General features: G+C 38.2%; 1 protein-coding gene across 3 annotated transcripts in view; it reads left to right on the plus strand.

The window, feature by feature from the left end:
• Window positions 1-17,393, plus strand: part of cdk14 (cyclin dependent kinase 14) — a 156,253-nt gene that overhangs the window by 58,933 nt on the left and 79,927 nt on the right. For all 3 annotated transcript variants that reach the window (XM_084435531.1, XM_084435533.1, XM_084435532.1), the window contains 2 exons: window positions 5,078-5,172; window positions 9,806-9,868. In XM_084435531.1, coding sequence (XP_084291657.1) covers window positions 5,078-5,172; window positions 9,806-9,868 — 158 coding nt within the window. The remainder of the gene's footprint in view (window positions 1-5,077; window positions 5,173-9,805; window positions 9,869-17,393) is intronic.

Raw genomic sequence — 17,393 nt, forward strand, 5'->3', positions numbered from 1 at the left:
GTGTCTGTCCCTTTAAATGCAAATGAGCTGCTGCTCTCGGCACAGAGGGGGCGGAGCTTCAACAGCTTGTGTCCTTTTACCTCACACAGAGACATGCACTGAAAATTTCAAAAACTTTTAGCCTTTTATGTTCAAACCGAAGTCAGACAATGATGGAGAGACTCAAGAAGAAGTGACAACATGTAGACAACATTTCTGAATGGTTAGTTGGTGAATTTATGTAGCTTATGTGTAGTTATCTTCTAGTCATTGATTAGCATATTCTGTCATGATAATCTATAAATCGTGTTCCCGGGGGCGGGGTTTATGTAAATTTAAGGGTTGGTGATGTCACTAACCTGGGAGGAATGTCGTGTAGTCTCTACCAGCCGTTTGTTGTAGTCCTTATAAAGCGATTTCTTTAAAAGCAAATATCTCCCTTTGCTTTGAACTTTGAGCGTTGTAACTTTGCAGATGTTGTTTATGCTCAAACAGCAACATTACACACTAACTAAAGTTAGAAAAGTGAAATCATAATCAACCACCCCTTTGAATAATATTTATAAGCGTTTTAATGTGGCCTTCATGTAACAAAAGGAAAAAAAAGTTGAATTCTGTCACCTAAAAGTGTCCGCTGTTGCAGAAGCAGGCGTTTTCACTCTCCAGCTGAGTTCTCAGTGAAGCGGAGCAGATTGTGAAGGTGTGAGATTTTCGCTGCTCTCACCTTCACCACCGTCACATGCATTTTAATTGCGCTGAGAGAGAGAGATGGTGTGTTTTTGATCTGTGTGATCCGGGGCCGATCATCGCAGAGTTCCTGCGCTCTTCCCCCGGTGTGCGGCTCAAAAAAGGGCTTTGAAAATTGAACTAATTCAGCAATTACTGGAGATGTTTAAGCTGGCAGAACGTGTGTGGAATGACTACCGGATGTGAGAGGAGAAACACAGGCACATTCACGCACTGTTCACAAACCTAGTGAGCTAACTACATAGGCAGCATTTTAAGGGCCAGATGCACTTAACACGGCAAATTAGCGAGAGACTGCAATCCCATAAAAGAGCAGATGGAGTAGAGGTGATCTACTGACAATCTGCAAATTAAGAAGGAGGGAAAGGGAAAGTTCAGCTGAAAAAATAACTGTCAAAACCCTTTCATCGCTAATGTTTTCACTGCATGTCTTTAGTAAATCCTGACAGTAGTTTTAAATGGCAAAATAGGGTCTGGGCTGAAGCAAGCTGTTAGTCAATCTGCCTCTAAGCTGACTGGTATATGAAATATTTCCATGTATTTCATGTAGTGAATCTCTCATTTCAGTTCGTGATTGAACAACATATTAAATGATTATATTGTATATCTTATTAAACTGTGTTGAACACGTGCGCTTGAGTCACTGCAGATCTCTGTGACTGTTCAAAATCAACCCGAGTTTGAGTGTTTCTGTAGAGCCAACTATACAATGGACTTTAATAAATCTGCTCTGGTTAAGGTCTGTTCCTCGATTATTTACACAATGGCATGAAAATGAGAAAAGGTAGTAATTAAGAGCTAAAATTAGTCCGCTTTCACATTTTAATCATCTTTTTTTTTAGTAATCATTTTAACTAAGTAGTGTAATTTGATAAAAATCCATTGATTATATTTGTTCTGTTGATTTTCCATTAGGAACATTTCAGGAAATTCCATTTCCTATAGGAAATGTTTTGTTAGTTGAAGAGTTTTTGAAAAAGAGGATAGAAAGTGATATTGACGCGATATTGAGTGATATTTAATGCAACTTTATCATCAAAGCATATATAATCAATTGAATTACTAAAACTAACAATTTAATAATTTATTAAACATTTAGCAATGATAGTTCCCTTTGAAAATGGTTTTATTCCATTTTATTTTCCCCAATATATGTGTTGTCTTATAAACATTTTCTGGATTCAGTTTCATTATGATTTAATGCAACTATAATCATCAACACCAACTGTGGTAAAATAATACATTCATAAAACTTTAAAAGGTACACTATGTAACTTTAGGCGCGGTTAATAAACAGAACTGTCGGCTTTTTGCAGAAGAACATCGTAGCCGAAGCTTCTTTCTTAAGTCTAGAGTCTCTGTCTAAAATAGTCTGAATATAAACAATTATTATAGGTTTATCGTAGTGATTCAGGATAAGACAAATTGGTAACACTTTATTTTACAGTGTCCTTGTTACATATGTTACATGTACTTACCATAGTAATAACAGTAAATGATGCATAATTACATGCAATTAACCCTCAACCTAATCCTACCCTAACCCTATAGTAAGTACATGTAGTTCATTAATATTACTCAGTACTTAAATATATAATTACACTGGCACAATGACACCTTAAAATAAAGTGTAACCGACAAATTCATGATCTACTCGCTCTATGTAATTTTTGAACAAAAAAAAGGTTACATTGTGTACCTTTAAAATAAAACCAAATACTTGCAGATGTTTATGTTGCTGATTTCCCACAAAAGTGATGTCACTTCCTGTAGGATGATGTCATTCAGGAACTGACTTTTTTTGCGAGAGTTTAACAGGATTTAAAGCGATATTGATGTCACAATGCCTATAATCAATATAGTTTGAAAAAACTATATAACTATATAAATTGATTTAATAAAACGTAGTTTATTTATTTATTCAGTATTTTCACATATGATATATATCATGGGCTTCACAGAAGGAATGACTCGCGTAATGCAGACGCTCCTCGTTTCCTATCTCACTATCTGAGCTTTTTGTTGTGCCCTTGAAAAATTAATCGCATTTTCCAGTCTCGCAAATCTGTTTACTATTCATCATGAAACACGCTTGAAGTGTCGCTCGCTCCTTCTTTGTAGTAAATTGAAACATTCAGAGTGTTTTGTGCTCAAATGAGATGAGATTTCTGGGAATGGCTTGTTCTATGGCGATTGCGTTGTTGTAATTTGAAGAAAATAACACGTCTGATCTGAGAAATATGGAAAACACTCACAAAAATCATCAATTTAAATGAATGCTTTGTTGCTGACTTCTGAGGATTAGTGATTATGTTTAATTGCAGTGTTCATACATAACTGGTTAGCTGAAATAATAGACAGGAAGCTTAGCCTGAGGAGCCCTGAGAGCCGTTTCCCGTCCCCAGAGTGCCGGCTCTCTCCATTTCTCACAGATTTCCGCTCATCTCCGCCCTACTGGCAGTCTACAACATGTAAATGATCTACAGCGGGATTCAGGAGCAGGTACTGCTGAGATCTGGGAACGGCGTAATTTGTAGATGGCAACTGCATTTATGTGCAAATATGTGGAATTATAGTCATTCTGTCCACACACTCACAGACACACGTTGGGTTTTCATGTTTTATGGGGATTTCCATAGACATAATGGTTTTTATACTGTGCTAACTGTATCTTCTATCCCCCTACACTAAACCAACCCATCACTGAGGACTTTCTGCATTTTTACATTTTCAAATAACATCACTAAGAATGATTTATAAGCTGTTTTCCTCATGGGGACAAAAAAATGTCCCCACAAGGAAAAGGATTTCGGATATTGCCGTCTTTGTGGGTAATATGGGTTTACCAGGTCACACGTCCCCACAAAGATAGTAATACCAATAAAAAAATGTTTTGTCCCCATGAGGAAAACGGCTTATAAATCATACAGAGTGATTTATTTATTTTTAAATAGTAAAAAAAATGCTAAAAGTTTTCTGTGATGGGTAGGTTTAGGGGTTAGAATATACAGTTTATACAGTATAAAAATCATTATGTCAATGGAATGTCGCTGTAACGCAGTTACATGTTGTAGGAAGAAAGAGGCGGGAACCGGCGAACATTCAACAGCTTTAATAATAAAATAAACAAACACAAAACGAAAGTAAAGACAGCAACCCCTCACGGACGACTGCTGTCACATATAATAAAACAAACAAAACACAACATAAATCCAGGCCTGTTCCTCTCTCGATCTTCACTGTCGTCGCTCCTCCTTTACGCTTCCTTTCCTCCGTGAGCGATACGAGACCGGTGCGTCGCGCACGTGTCGCTCATTATCAATCACGCCGCCGGCCTCACGCCGTTCTCTCACGGCCCTCGTCCTCGTCCTGCTCGCCACAGTCGCCATAAAACATGAAAACCTGTGTGCGTGTGTGTATTAACTATTAACTTCATTTCACACTGAAAAAGTGAAAGGTAAATAAAAAGGTACTATCATCAAGGCATGGAAAACCTGGAAATATTAGGGAAACATAAAGCTGTTTTAAAGGAACACGCCGACTTTTTGGGACTTTAGCTTATTCACCGTATCCCCCAGAGTTAGATAAGTCCATACATACCCTTCTCATCTCCGTGCGTGCCGTAACTCTGTCTGACGCACCCACCGCTAGCCTAGCTTAGCACAAAGACTGGAGGTAAACGGCTCCAGCTAGCATACTGCTCCCAGAAGTAGCAGTGCTTCGCCTTCTGAGAATATAGTTCCCAGTACGTATACGGTTAGAAGATGGCTGTGTCTCATGTGACCTTGTTATTCGTACACGCTGTGACTCTACAAATCACAACATGTAATAGGAAAATGTTGGCGTTATTTTGTCACTTATTGGGAGCAGTATGCTAGCTGGAGCTGTTTACCTCCAGTCTTTGTGCTAAGCTAGGCTAGCGGTGGGTGCGTCAGACAGAGTTACGGCACGCACGGAGATGAGAAGGGTATGTATGGACTTATCTAACTCTGGGGGATACGGTGAATAAGCTAAAGTCCCAAAAAGTCGGCATGTTCCTTTAATATATTAATCTAAGGAATTGTTGCCTGACAGATAAATGGACATCCGCTTTTATAGTTTCTACATTTAAAAAAATATTCTACTTAAAAACGTAAGTTCAGTTGCTGCCTCAAAGTTTTAAGTATAATCAACTTGGTTCTACACGTCACTTAAATTATATTAAACTGACTTAAAAAATGTAAAAACATAAGGTGCCTTGACTTACTGATCACATTATGACGTAATTTTAAAATGCACTTATCCAGTTCTCACAAGTTTCAAACCCTCATTGGTCAGATTGTGTTAATGAAGTGTTTGTGTTTCTCTCCAGCGTCTCTGCTGAAAGGCCTGAAGCATTCGAACATAGTGCTGCTCCACGACATCATCCACACGAAGGAAACCCTGACGCTGGTCTTTGAGTATGTGGTGAGTATCAGACATGCTGACCGGATGAAAATCAAACCTCTGCTGGCGCATTTGTTTCTTTTTTAAATCGTTTTTAATTCATTTTATTTTCTGTAACTCCACTCCAAAATGTCAGAGTATTTTTATGTCACACAACCACACATCTCCTGTTCCTGGGCCTCACGGAGCTGGTCTGGTCTCCTGTTTCTGAATAGTTTTGAAAGGTTTAAATGTGCTTTAGTCAGCATTACTTTACCTCAGGATTTTTCTTTCGCTTTGAACCTGGTGCCTGAACCGATCGGCCTCTTTATATGTGCCCAATCCTGCAGCTCTGGCACCGTGTTTTTATTAGAAAACTGTTTTTCTAACTCTTTCAAAGCCCTGCTCTTCATCTGTGGCTCTCAGCGACAGGAACGTCTCACTGTTTTACACACAGACCTGCAATGAGACGCAGCCGCAGGCGTCAGAGCTGCGAATTAAAGCACATAGGAATAATTCAGCCATTTACTCGCCTTCGTGTCGTTCTGTCCCTGAATGACTTTCTGTCTTTCTTTCTTCTTTGAAACACAAAAAAAGATTTCGGGCAGAATGTCCAACATTTTGTTTTACGTATAATGCAATTGCACAGTGATTTATACTGTCAAGCTAAAAAAAAAACGTAACAGCTGTACATATGAAGTACAGACTACATTTTAAGTGTTCTAAAGTCATATTATAGATTGAAATAATACGTTTTTAAATTAAATCAAAACATGTATTGACAATTTTGATGATACTTTTATGGTGATTAAGTTTTGAAATAATAACTGTGGTCCTAGTCACTTCCTACTAATTATAATAACATGAAATAAACACGAATGAACATCTGAAGATATGTTGTTTCAACCACGGAAAGTCTTCGATACACACCATTTTTCAAGTTCAAGTCCACCGACGTACTAACTCTCCTGTCTGGTTTGTTTGACGGTGAAAAATGGCGGATTCAGCGTTATGATAAGTCACATCACCTGTCAGTCAAACTCTTGAGTTCTGGATGTAAAAACTCCATTCATTTTTTCCATAGGGAAACTTTTGAATGGTAACTTATAAACCTACTGTGGTTAAACCAGCCCTACTGTGAGCTAAGGTTGTTAATTGATAGTATTTGCTTCTGTTGAAGCCGTCAGCGCATTATTTCAGCTTTTTTTTTTTCAAAATTTAACAGCAGAATTCCTAGTGAAAAACTACATTACCCATGATGCTCCACAGAAAATTACACAAACAGAGTCTAAAAAAGCAACACGCTCCAAAATAGCTCTTTAGTTCCGCCCACTCCCATGAAGCTTAAAATATATTGTTTTTATACATATAATCAACATTTGTAAATGAGTTCTTTCATATTTCTCTATTGTTTTAAATTCGATTATGCTGTTCTCAATGCCTCATGGGATTGTAGTTCCTTCCCTCATTAAAACTGTAAAGTTCACAGTCTTGTATCTTTGTATGTTTTTTCGATTTTTAAAAACTATTTGCTTCAAATCAAAGTTTGTAGTGTTATGATTCACCTCATAGCTTATTGGTTTGGTTCATGGCTTATCGCTCTTTGACGAAGAATATTTGTAAATCCCTGTGAGAAAAATGATAATACTTCCGGAACCAGTGCAGCTGAAAAGGGGGCGGGCACTGTTGCACTCTATTATAACTATATTTTTTGGATAAACGTTTCCTTTAATGAAAATAAAGGTGTTGTGTTCAATCTGAAACGTATATGCAGAAATAGGGAGAGATATGAAACGTTTGCTGATAGTAAGGTTCTGTATGTGAGAATGATGTATGCAGCATTAGTGTGATAAATCATTACAGTTCCCACTTGCCTCTGCGCTCTCTTAAAGGTCCCGCTTGTCTGAAGCAGGTACAGAAATGCCAGTTTAATTGTTAATGAGCCTCCGGGACGGTCTGTGTCTGTCTGTAGGGAACGTCTGGTCAGGAGGTTCAGCTTCTCTCCCCTGCTGGGAAAAAATCAGCAGCCTAAGGCTGGTTCTGGCTGCTTTTATGTCTCTTGGATGTTATTTTATGCTTTTTTTTGTACATTTTTGATATATATATATATATATATATATATATACATGTGTGTGTGTGTGTGTGTAATAATATGTAATAATATATATATATATATATGTAATAACTAAATATATATATATATATATATATATATATTTATTTATTTATTTATTTATTTATTTATTTATTTACTTATTATATATATATATATATATATATATATATATATATATATATATATATATATATATATATATATATATGTGTGTATTTGTGTGTGTGTGTGTGTGTGTGTGTGTAATAACTAAATAAATTAAAAGCAAATTTAAATAAATAACTTAAATGACATTTATTTTTATTATTTATTAGATTTGTTTTTTTTATTGGATATGATGCCAGCAGTAATTAAACCAGTTAAACCATCTGTTATTTTATCCAGAAAAATGTGCTTTATAGTTTAAATCCATGAAGAGCTCAAGACTTGTGCACAATGATAAAATTAGTTTTTGACAAAGGTTAAAATAAATGAGAAGCGTTGTGAAAGTACAGTGTCAGCGTTCACACATCCAGACAGGATTTCTCACAGGAACCCCTGAGTTAGATGTTAAACACATTTGATTTAATTTTAGATCGATTTTTTTTTTCTTTTTATAACTTTCCTTTCCTTACAGTTTTTGTTGTAGTGTTCACTCACGACTACTGATCTGTACAGTAAGTAAAAGCAGACACTGAGCTGAGGGTCAGGAGGACATGCACTTTCTAACTCAATAACTCAATGCCTTCATGTTCTCAGCAAATGCTGTTCTTAACATAAAAATAATTGTCCACTCAAAGGATGCACTTGACTTTTAATAAAGTGCACTTTTAAATTGACTGGAGCTAATTGGTCCTCGGGAAGGAAAGAGGAACGCCAAGAAAACCGGTTGTAGGTTTAAACTCCTGTCAGGCTTGACGCTTGATTTGATGCATCACAGAAAGAAAAGAGCACTTGTTAAATGTGTTTTCTCTGAATGTCAGCGCACACTGTGACACTGACCTCCCGTCATTGATCCGTGTCACAGTCTAAAGGGAAGATCGGCGCCTTCCCTGATTAGCTTTATATTTTGTGCTATTTTTGCATCTCTGATATAACTTATTACTTTATACTCTGGTAAACAGTGTTGTTTTTTTCCAGGAATGTATCCTCTCGCTAAATTGGATGAGCGTGAAATTGCGGCTCGAGTCTGATTTATTCATGAGAGCTAAGCTAACACGTCGGGGTGTCAAAGAAAACAATCAAAACACTAAGATTGGACAACGGCTCAGCTATTGATAGCTTTGGTCCGTTGAGAGATTCGAACCATAGCTTAGTTATTAATCTGAGACCACCGCTGTGATCTCATCAGAGTCATTTCGGTGAGAAAATGCACTCGGGCTGAATGCGGACGCATTTAGATGCGGGCCGCGAGCAAACAGAGGGTTTCGCACTGAGGAAATCAATTCATTTTCCACAGCGAGCAGTTAATAATGATTGACGGCGACGGACAGGCATATCTGAAGCCCGTTTGAGTGAGAGACTGCATTATTCATGAAAGGAAACACGTTTATCTGCGGTGCGGGACGGGTAGCAGCGGGTGTTTGCAAATATCAGTGGCCCTCCAACGCCGCAGGTCTGTGGGCAGAATAAAGACCGAGGAGAGCATCGTGGGTAATTCTTTCTCCCCCCCGACTGTATTTACATGCACAGCGACGCGGCCCACAAAGCCTCTCGCACCTTCAGACAGTCACGTTATTGAGCCTGTAGAGAAAGGCCGAGAGCTTCTGGTCTCAGCGATACAGGAAATTATTTCAGTTTGACGCACTGGAAGTGTTTGTGAAGCCATCCGTTTGCATTCTATATATATTAGGGCTGTTGATTTAATGAGTTAATTTAATTAAATAGTATTATTAAATTATTACAACACATGTTTTTGCCCCGAATAGCACGAGTGCAAATGTGATATTGATTTTATACAACAGTTCAATAAATAAGAAGTTAATATTGTTTTATAATTTAGACAATAATTTGCTCAATTTTGAATCCCCGTTTTGAGCGAATCAATCGGGTGAACCAATGATTCAGTGGCCCATTCATAAGGACAGACATGGGCCCTGTCCCAAATGGCACACTTCATATGCACTTTCAGTCTTGTGGACTAGTGGCTGCCGCATGTGCGTGTCCATTAAGTCCATGAGACCGTAGGGTGTCCCATCTGTCATTTTAGGTTTCAGAAGGGTGCTCATGAGCGGTCGATATGCGCCCTCAATGCGCACTTTTGCCGAGCTCCGCAACCGACTTCTTCCTGACAGTCAAAGTGGTGTTACATCACGAAAGTGCGGACTCGTAGGAAGACCGCGAGAGCTTAGGGTCAAATTTGGGACAGAGCCATAGGGTGCTTCTCAAGCGGAAGGCTGTGTCCTTCCTAGTCCAGTCCTTCGGAGGCTTGATTGTATGTTTGTATGTGTGTGTGTATATATATATATATAATAAAAAATGGTCTATTTTAGTATTTTGAAGCAGTTCACGAGATTTTGTTTAGAGTCTGTGTCTCCTGTCACTGCCTCATGTCCCTCTTCTCTCTCTCTCTCTGTTCAGCACACAGATCTGTGTCAGTACATGGACAAACATCCCGGGGGTCTCCATCCGGACAACATCAGGGTGAGTGAGATTCTGCTCACTTTGTTTGCTTTGTTTTTCAAGCTTCTTTTAGGTGATTTTGAACATTCATTTCATAGCAAATATAAATATATTGTATATACTTTTATATATTTGTAAATATTTATATAAAAAAATATATATATATATATATATATATATATATATATATATATATATATATATATATATATATATATATATATATCATACTGTGACTTCTGACTTCATGTTTTTTTTTTATATATATATATTTTATTTACTTATTCAATTATAAAACATAATTTTTTATCGTATAACCTGGCAAAATCTGAGAAGTTGTCACTGGTTTTATGATGTTCATAGTATTGAATCTTTCAAGTTTTTTTTTCTCCCATCATTTTCTCCTCTCCTCTAAATGGATCAGTCTAGTGAGACGATTGTTTCACGTAGCGTGTACGGTTCTGATTCTGACGCATGGATTGAGTATTTTTCTCAGTCTTGAGTAAAGACCTTCCAGGCCACTGTGATTTCCCCCTCTGCTCCGTTCTGCAATCAGAAGTAGAGCAGAAGTCGTGCGAGTTCAGACTGTGACCCATTTCACCGGCTTCCTCGTCCTCATCTGTCAGTCTGCAACTCTGCATGGAGTCTCTTCAGTTGAGCTCAGATAATCAGACCAGAACCAATGATTTGATCTTTTAAAATGACTTCTGAATGCTGCTTGAGCTCCTCCAGCGAGCGTCTGGCCTGTAACACGAGACTTTCGTGCGCATGTTTAATTGAGCGGTAAGACCACACACTCGCAGAGAAAGTGCAGTGTGTTTTCTGACTCCAGAATGTTTTGTTAGAGTTCAGAAGGAAGAAACGACCTGGGAGAACAGACTTGCGTTTAAAGCTGAGGTCTGACAATTTTGAAATGTAATTTTTTTTTCTCATAACCCAATTTAATCTGCACTTTTAATACAGTATACCATAATTTCCGGAATATAAGGGTTTTTTTTCGGGTTTTTTTCTCATCTTAAATGTGCTGCGACTTAAAGGGATACTTCACCGATTAGCATTAAGCTTTGTATCAGTAGAAACCCGGTAGTATTTTCGAATGACCGAGAGATTTCTGTATTGTGTCTGGAAAAAAAACTCAGATGACGCAAAAATCGTCATTTAGCGTCATCGGAGGCTTTTTTGTCCAGAGGCGAGAAACTACAGCCAGTAGGAGGAGCTCATTACGCATGTGTTCAACCCGCCCATAGGGGGATCTCACGATAAAACGCCGTCTTTTCAGTTTCGAGACGACTAGTAGCCTAGTTGTGTAATTTCTTCCGATACTGCCCTCTGTAGGCGTGGCTTGGGAGTGGCCTCATAGTGCAGCGAAGCAAGTGCATTCTGGGAGTTGTTGTCTTTCATCCACATGAGCCAAAAATACATTTTCTGGCTTTTCTCAGTCTAGAAGGCACCAACTTCTAAAATGATTTCACATTTCTACTACATAGATGACCCAATTTAAATACACATTCATCTTTCCAGCGGTGAAATATCACTTCAAGGCTGTGACACACCAAGCCGATGCTAAAGAACTAGCGGAGACGGAACTCATTGAGTCTCTGATGTTCGCAGCAAAATGCTTTATGTGCAAATGCTTCCTCTTAGTACTGTTTGCTAGATAAGCTGGAGAAATGCATTAATGAAAACTCTGAAAGAATCCTTTGCGTTTCTTTGAGCAACAAGTAAATGTTCATTTTGCATCGCTAAAGTTGATATACATGGGTATTGTGCTCCTGCTGGTGGATGTTGTAACTACACCAATTTGCAGGCCAAAAGCTTCAATCTCTATTGACACATGCATTTATAAGTAGTCATATCTTCTGATGAGTAATTGACTGTGGAACTTACTTGATTTATTTGACATAAATGGACAACACAGTTTTTATGTGATAAAAATTCTCCTTGAAATCAATAAAAAAGTTAATTCATGACAATGCTTGCAATGATTTCGTAGAAAGTTGATGTGAAATGAGAGTAATTTATGGTGCGTCAGAGTGAAAGTAAGAGGTGATGGAGCGAATGAGGCCATGGAGCAGAAGGCTGATGGGGAAGCGGGTGTTGCTTATGTAATTCATCAGGTTTTTGTCACTGTGGATTTACATAAATAAAGTATTTATCTCGTTCGCTCCCTCATTGAAATTCAAACCAATAGAGAATTCATGATAAATGACAAGCTGACAGAAAGAGAATGAGAGAAGCTCACCTGAAACAGGAACGGCCCGCAGTCAGAGCCGAGATGTTTTCCCTTCGTTCAGTGTTTGCACTGTGTTTTCGTTCCCTGACAGGCTGCAAGTTACACCGGTGTAAAGAACAGAGCCGATGTCACCAGGATTCCTCTGGTTAAATTAGATGCATAAGGACAGTGAGGTCCAGATCAGTGAGATTCGGAGAATCATTTTATGGCTAATATAGTGTCTTATTTCTCATGCATTTAGAGCAGTGACGCACGCGTCCTCCACTGAACACTTGGAGAACTTGGCTTAGAAGAGCTTGCACTGCTGCTTGTGCTACTTTTGGCAAATAGTTCACCAAAAAAAGTTACAAAAGTAGCATTTTTTACTTAGTTTAATTTAGCTGTATTTTCAGGATATTGAGCAATTAGCAAAGTTTTTTAAAGGCATTATCTGTGTTCACTGAGAATGATTTGAAACGGTTCAACTTTTGGAGTCCAATAAATGTATATGTATAAATGTACACAGTATATATATATGGTAGATTCATCTAATGGTCCATTGTTTTAAGACATACATTTATATTAATAAGATTAATCACATCTAGCATAAAAGTTTGTGTTTATATAATATATGTGTGTATGTATATGTACACACACACACACACACACACACACACACACACACACACACACACACACACATATACACACACATATATATATATATATATATATATATATATATATATATATGTGTGTGTGTGTATATGTGTGTGTGTGTGTGTGTGTGTAACACAAGACTGTATACATTATATTGTATTGACAATAAAGTTGAATCTAATCTAAAATATCTTAGACAATATAAATTGACTTGTAAAGCAACACTGCATAAGATATTAAAGTGGAAATCAGTTTACTAAATAATGTAAACTTGACTGACTGCTTCATTTCCACTTTAAAACTTCTTTCATTCTTTATTTCTTGAATATAAGTGTATTTTGTCTAACCACACTAGCAGATCATGCATTTTTAACCCGTGTAAAACAAAATACACATGAAGACACAATCTATGAAAACATGTCTTAATATTTGATTCAGCGATGCTTCACAAGTAAATGTAACTTGTTTTGAGGATTTTTTGACATTTTACCTGGAAAACGAGACAAAAGTATGAATATAAATAGGATTTTTGCAGTGTAGGGGTAGGATAAGCATGTGTGGTAGTTAACACATCTTTAAACGGATCTTCTGTTCTGTTCTCTTGTACTTCATCTGTCTGTTTTTAACACAAGAGCGTGTCCTTAGCGTCTTAATGTTTTCTGGAGCGCTCGTCTTCAAACCGCCTCCTCAAGCATCAACCAGATCCAAGATGGCAGTAAGTAGCGATTAGCTCCCACAGTCACGAGCAAACACGCCACACAAGGGCTACAGTTTTAATTCCGCCCATTAGCTCGAGCTGATTCATTCGCTCAGATCTGCGTTCACCAATCACGCTAATAAAAGCCATTAGACTCTCTGCTGCAGGTTGGAGGGAATTAGCATTTGAAAGGGAGCGCTCAGGGCGCTAGCTGCTAATGTAATTACTGGTCAAGCAGGAGAGAGAGGACGTCCCACACCAGACCCGAATCTGGGCTGCCGTCCAAGCAGACCTCCTGCGCATATGCCGCTCTCGCTCCAGAAATAACAGGATATTTTCAGAGTCCTCGTTACGCTGGAGTTCGTTACATCGATTCGCTCGACACGTTGGGCTGGTTTAATGAGAATGCTTAAATGAATGAAATGATAAAGACAGCCGGCCCAACCTCAAGAGAAGTGCATTCAGACGAGGTCCTATAGTCCATGTGCTTTACTACAGCATCTGTGTTACTATCTATCTATCTATCTATCTATCTATCTATCTATCTATCTATCTATCTATCTATCTATCTATCTATCTATCTATCTATCTATCTGTCCATACATCCATCCATCCATCATCCATCCACAATTCTGCCTATCTATCCATCATCCATCCATCTATCTATCCATCTATCTATCCATCTGTCCATATATCCATCCATCCATCATTCTGTCTATCTATCCATCCATCTGTCCATCCATCCATCCATCCAATCTATCTATCTATCCATCTGTCCATATATCCATCCATCCATCATTCTGCCTATCTATCTATCTATCTATCTATCTATCTATCTATCTATCTATCTATCTATCTATCTATCTATCTATCTATCTATCTATCTATCTATCTATCTATCTATCTATCTATCTATCTATCTATCTATCTATCTACAGTGGGTACGGAAAGTATTGAGACCGCCTTAAATTGTTCACTCTTTGTTATATTGCAGCCATTTGCTAAAATCATTTAAGTTAATTTTTTCCCCTCATTATTGTACACACAGCACCCCATATTGACAGAAAAACACAGAATTGTTGACATTTTTGCATATTTATTAAAAAAGAAAAACTGAAATATCACATGGTCCTAAGTATTCAGACCCTTTGCTCAGTATTTAGTAGAAGCACCCTTTTGATCTTATACAGCCATGAGTCTTTTTGGGAAAGATGCAACAAGTTTTTCACACCTGGATTTGGGTATCCTCTGCCATTCCTCCTTGCAGATCCTCTCCAGTTCTGTCAGGTTGGATGGTAAACGTTGGTGGACAGCCATTTTCAGGTCTCTCCAGAGATGCTCAATTGGGTTTAAGTCAGGGCTCTGGCTGGGCCATTCAAGAACAGTCACAGAGTTGTTGTGAAGCCACTCCTTCGTTATTTTAGCTGTGTGCTTAGGGTCATTGTCTTGTTGGAAGGTGAATCTTCGGCCCAGTCTGAGGTCCAGAGCACTCTGGAGAAGGTTTTCGTCCAGGATATCCCTGTACTTGGCCGCATTCATCTTTTCCTCGATTGCAACCAGTCGTCTTGTCCCTGCAGCTGAAAAACTCCCCCTCAGCATGATGCTGCCACCACCATGCTTCACTGTTCACTGTATTGGACAGGTGATGAGCAGTGCCTGGTTTTCTCCACACATACCGCTTAGAATTAAGGCCAAAAAGTTCTATCTTGGTCTCATCAGACCAGAGAATCTTATTTATCACCATCTTGGAGTCATTCAGGTGTGCTTTCATGTGTCTTGCACTGAGGAGAGGCTTCCGTCGGGCCACTCTGCCATAAAGCCCCGACTGGTGGATGGCTGCAGTGATGGTTGACTTACTACATCTATCTATCTATCTATCTATCTATCTATCTATCTATCTATCTATCTATCTATCTATCTATCTATCTATCTATCTATCTATCTATCTATCTATCTATCTATCTATCTATCTATCTGTCTATCTATCTATCTTTCTATCATTCTATCTATCATTCTATCTATCGTTCTATCTATCTATTGTTCTATTGCTCTGTCTTTTATTATATCAATCTATCTATCCTTCAAAATTCAAGGCTTTTTTTAACCTTTTTTTAAAACAAGGTTTTCAAGGTTTTGTCAGGCTGGCATTCAAGGATTATCTTGACAAACTTTGCTTTTCTGGTTAAAAATGGCATTTATATGAATTTCAATTAATTTTACTTCCTTACATTGGAATTCAAATTTAAATCATGTTGCCACATCAATTACAATTCAAATAAAATTCAGCAATTAACGTGGACTTTAAAAGACTTTCTCAATTCAATTCTGGCACCAAAAATCCCACCACCAGTGTGTTTGTGAACATTCGTCATCCTGATAGTTTATTTGCAGGAGCAGGATGAGGCCGGCTGCATTTTCTAGAAGGTTTCAGCTTAATGGGACAATCACAGTTGTTTAGTCGATCAACCCACGAACCATCTGACGAAACAAACAAAGCCTTGCATTTAAAGACACAATCAGGGACATAAATTGTTGTGAACTGCACTAATGGTCCATCAGTCTGATGGCATATACTGATTTTAGCAGCACTCCTCCTTCATAAATGCTCTGCCGGACGTCACATTCAGGAAGACGGCCGATCATGTTGCAATGCATCAGAAGTAATTTGATCTAAGTGAGGTTTACTGCTAACCTGCTGTTGTTGGATTTCAGATGCTGGTGTCCAAATTTGATAAAGTATCTATAGTGATTTTCACAATACTTGTGACTGACTATGATTGTTTTTTTTACGACGCAGGTCAGAGTCTTACTGTAATATTTGATAGATAGATGGATGGATGGATGGATGGATGGATGGATGGATGGATGGATTGTTGGATAGATGATGGATGGATGGATAGATGATAGATGGATGGATGGATGGATGGATGGATGGATGGATTGTTGGATAGATGATGGATGGATGGATAGATGATAGATGGATGGATTGTTGGATGGATGGATGGATTGTTGGATAGATGATAGATAGATAGATAGATAGATGGATGGATGGATGGATGGATGGATGGATGGATGGATGGATGGATGGATGGATGGATAGATAGATAGATAGATAGATAGATAGATAGATAGATAGATAGATAGATAGATAGATAGATAGATAGATAGATAGATAGATAGATAGATAGATAGATAGATAGATAGATTTTTTTTATTGTAAAATCAGTACTGGTTAAAAATAAAGACAGTGACCACTCAGAGTATTGCTTTTTTACTAAATGAACACAAAATAACATTTAAAGATCTGCAATCTTCCTACAAAAAGTAGTACAAAGCAACTTCAACAAACAACAACAAAGAAAATTGTATTTTTAAGAACAAAGCAACACATGAAGAACAAAGAAAGACATTACCGTATTTTCCGCACTATAAGGCGCACTTAAAAGCCTTTAATTTTTTCAAAAAACGACAGTGCGCCTTATAATCCGGAGCGCCTTATATATGGATCTGGCGCCTTATGTTAACGTCTGTTAAACAACCGCTGACTCAAACCTTGTTTATACTTTCGCCTGACATCGGAGCGCGAGCCTCCGCTGACTGCGCGCGCAACTCCCCAAACAGACGAGGCATTTATACTTGACGCAACTGTTTTCTTTTAGACTGAACACCAGACCATATAACTGATTTAGACGCGCAAACTGGGTGCCGGTGTGATGAGATGTACTACTAATATCCGTCTGCTCGGGCAGATTCGACTCAAAGTCATGCATCTTCGGATTCAGAGGCGCGCGCGCTGTTAAGCCGAATCTGCCCGAACAGACGGATATTATTTTTTTATTACCTTCGCGCTCATGCGGACGCGTCGAGTATAAACAAGGTATTGTTTACATTTGGACTTTGGATGTGATCTTAGGCTTGAAAAGGTTGGTGACCACTGCATAACGCAAACCCAGTCAAACGTTTGACTGCAGTATCTT

The sequence above is a fragment of the Rutilus rutilus genome, assembly GCF_951802725.1.
Source record: "Rutilus rutilus genome assembly, chromosome: 17".
In the NCBI taxonomy this organism is placed as follows: domain Eukaryota; kingdom Metazoa; phylum Chordata; class Actinopteri; order Cypriniformes; family Leuciscidae; genus Rutilus; species Rutilus rutilus.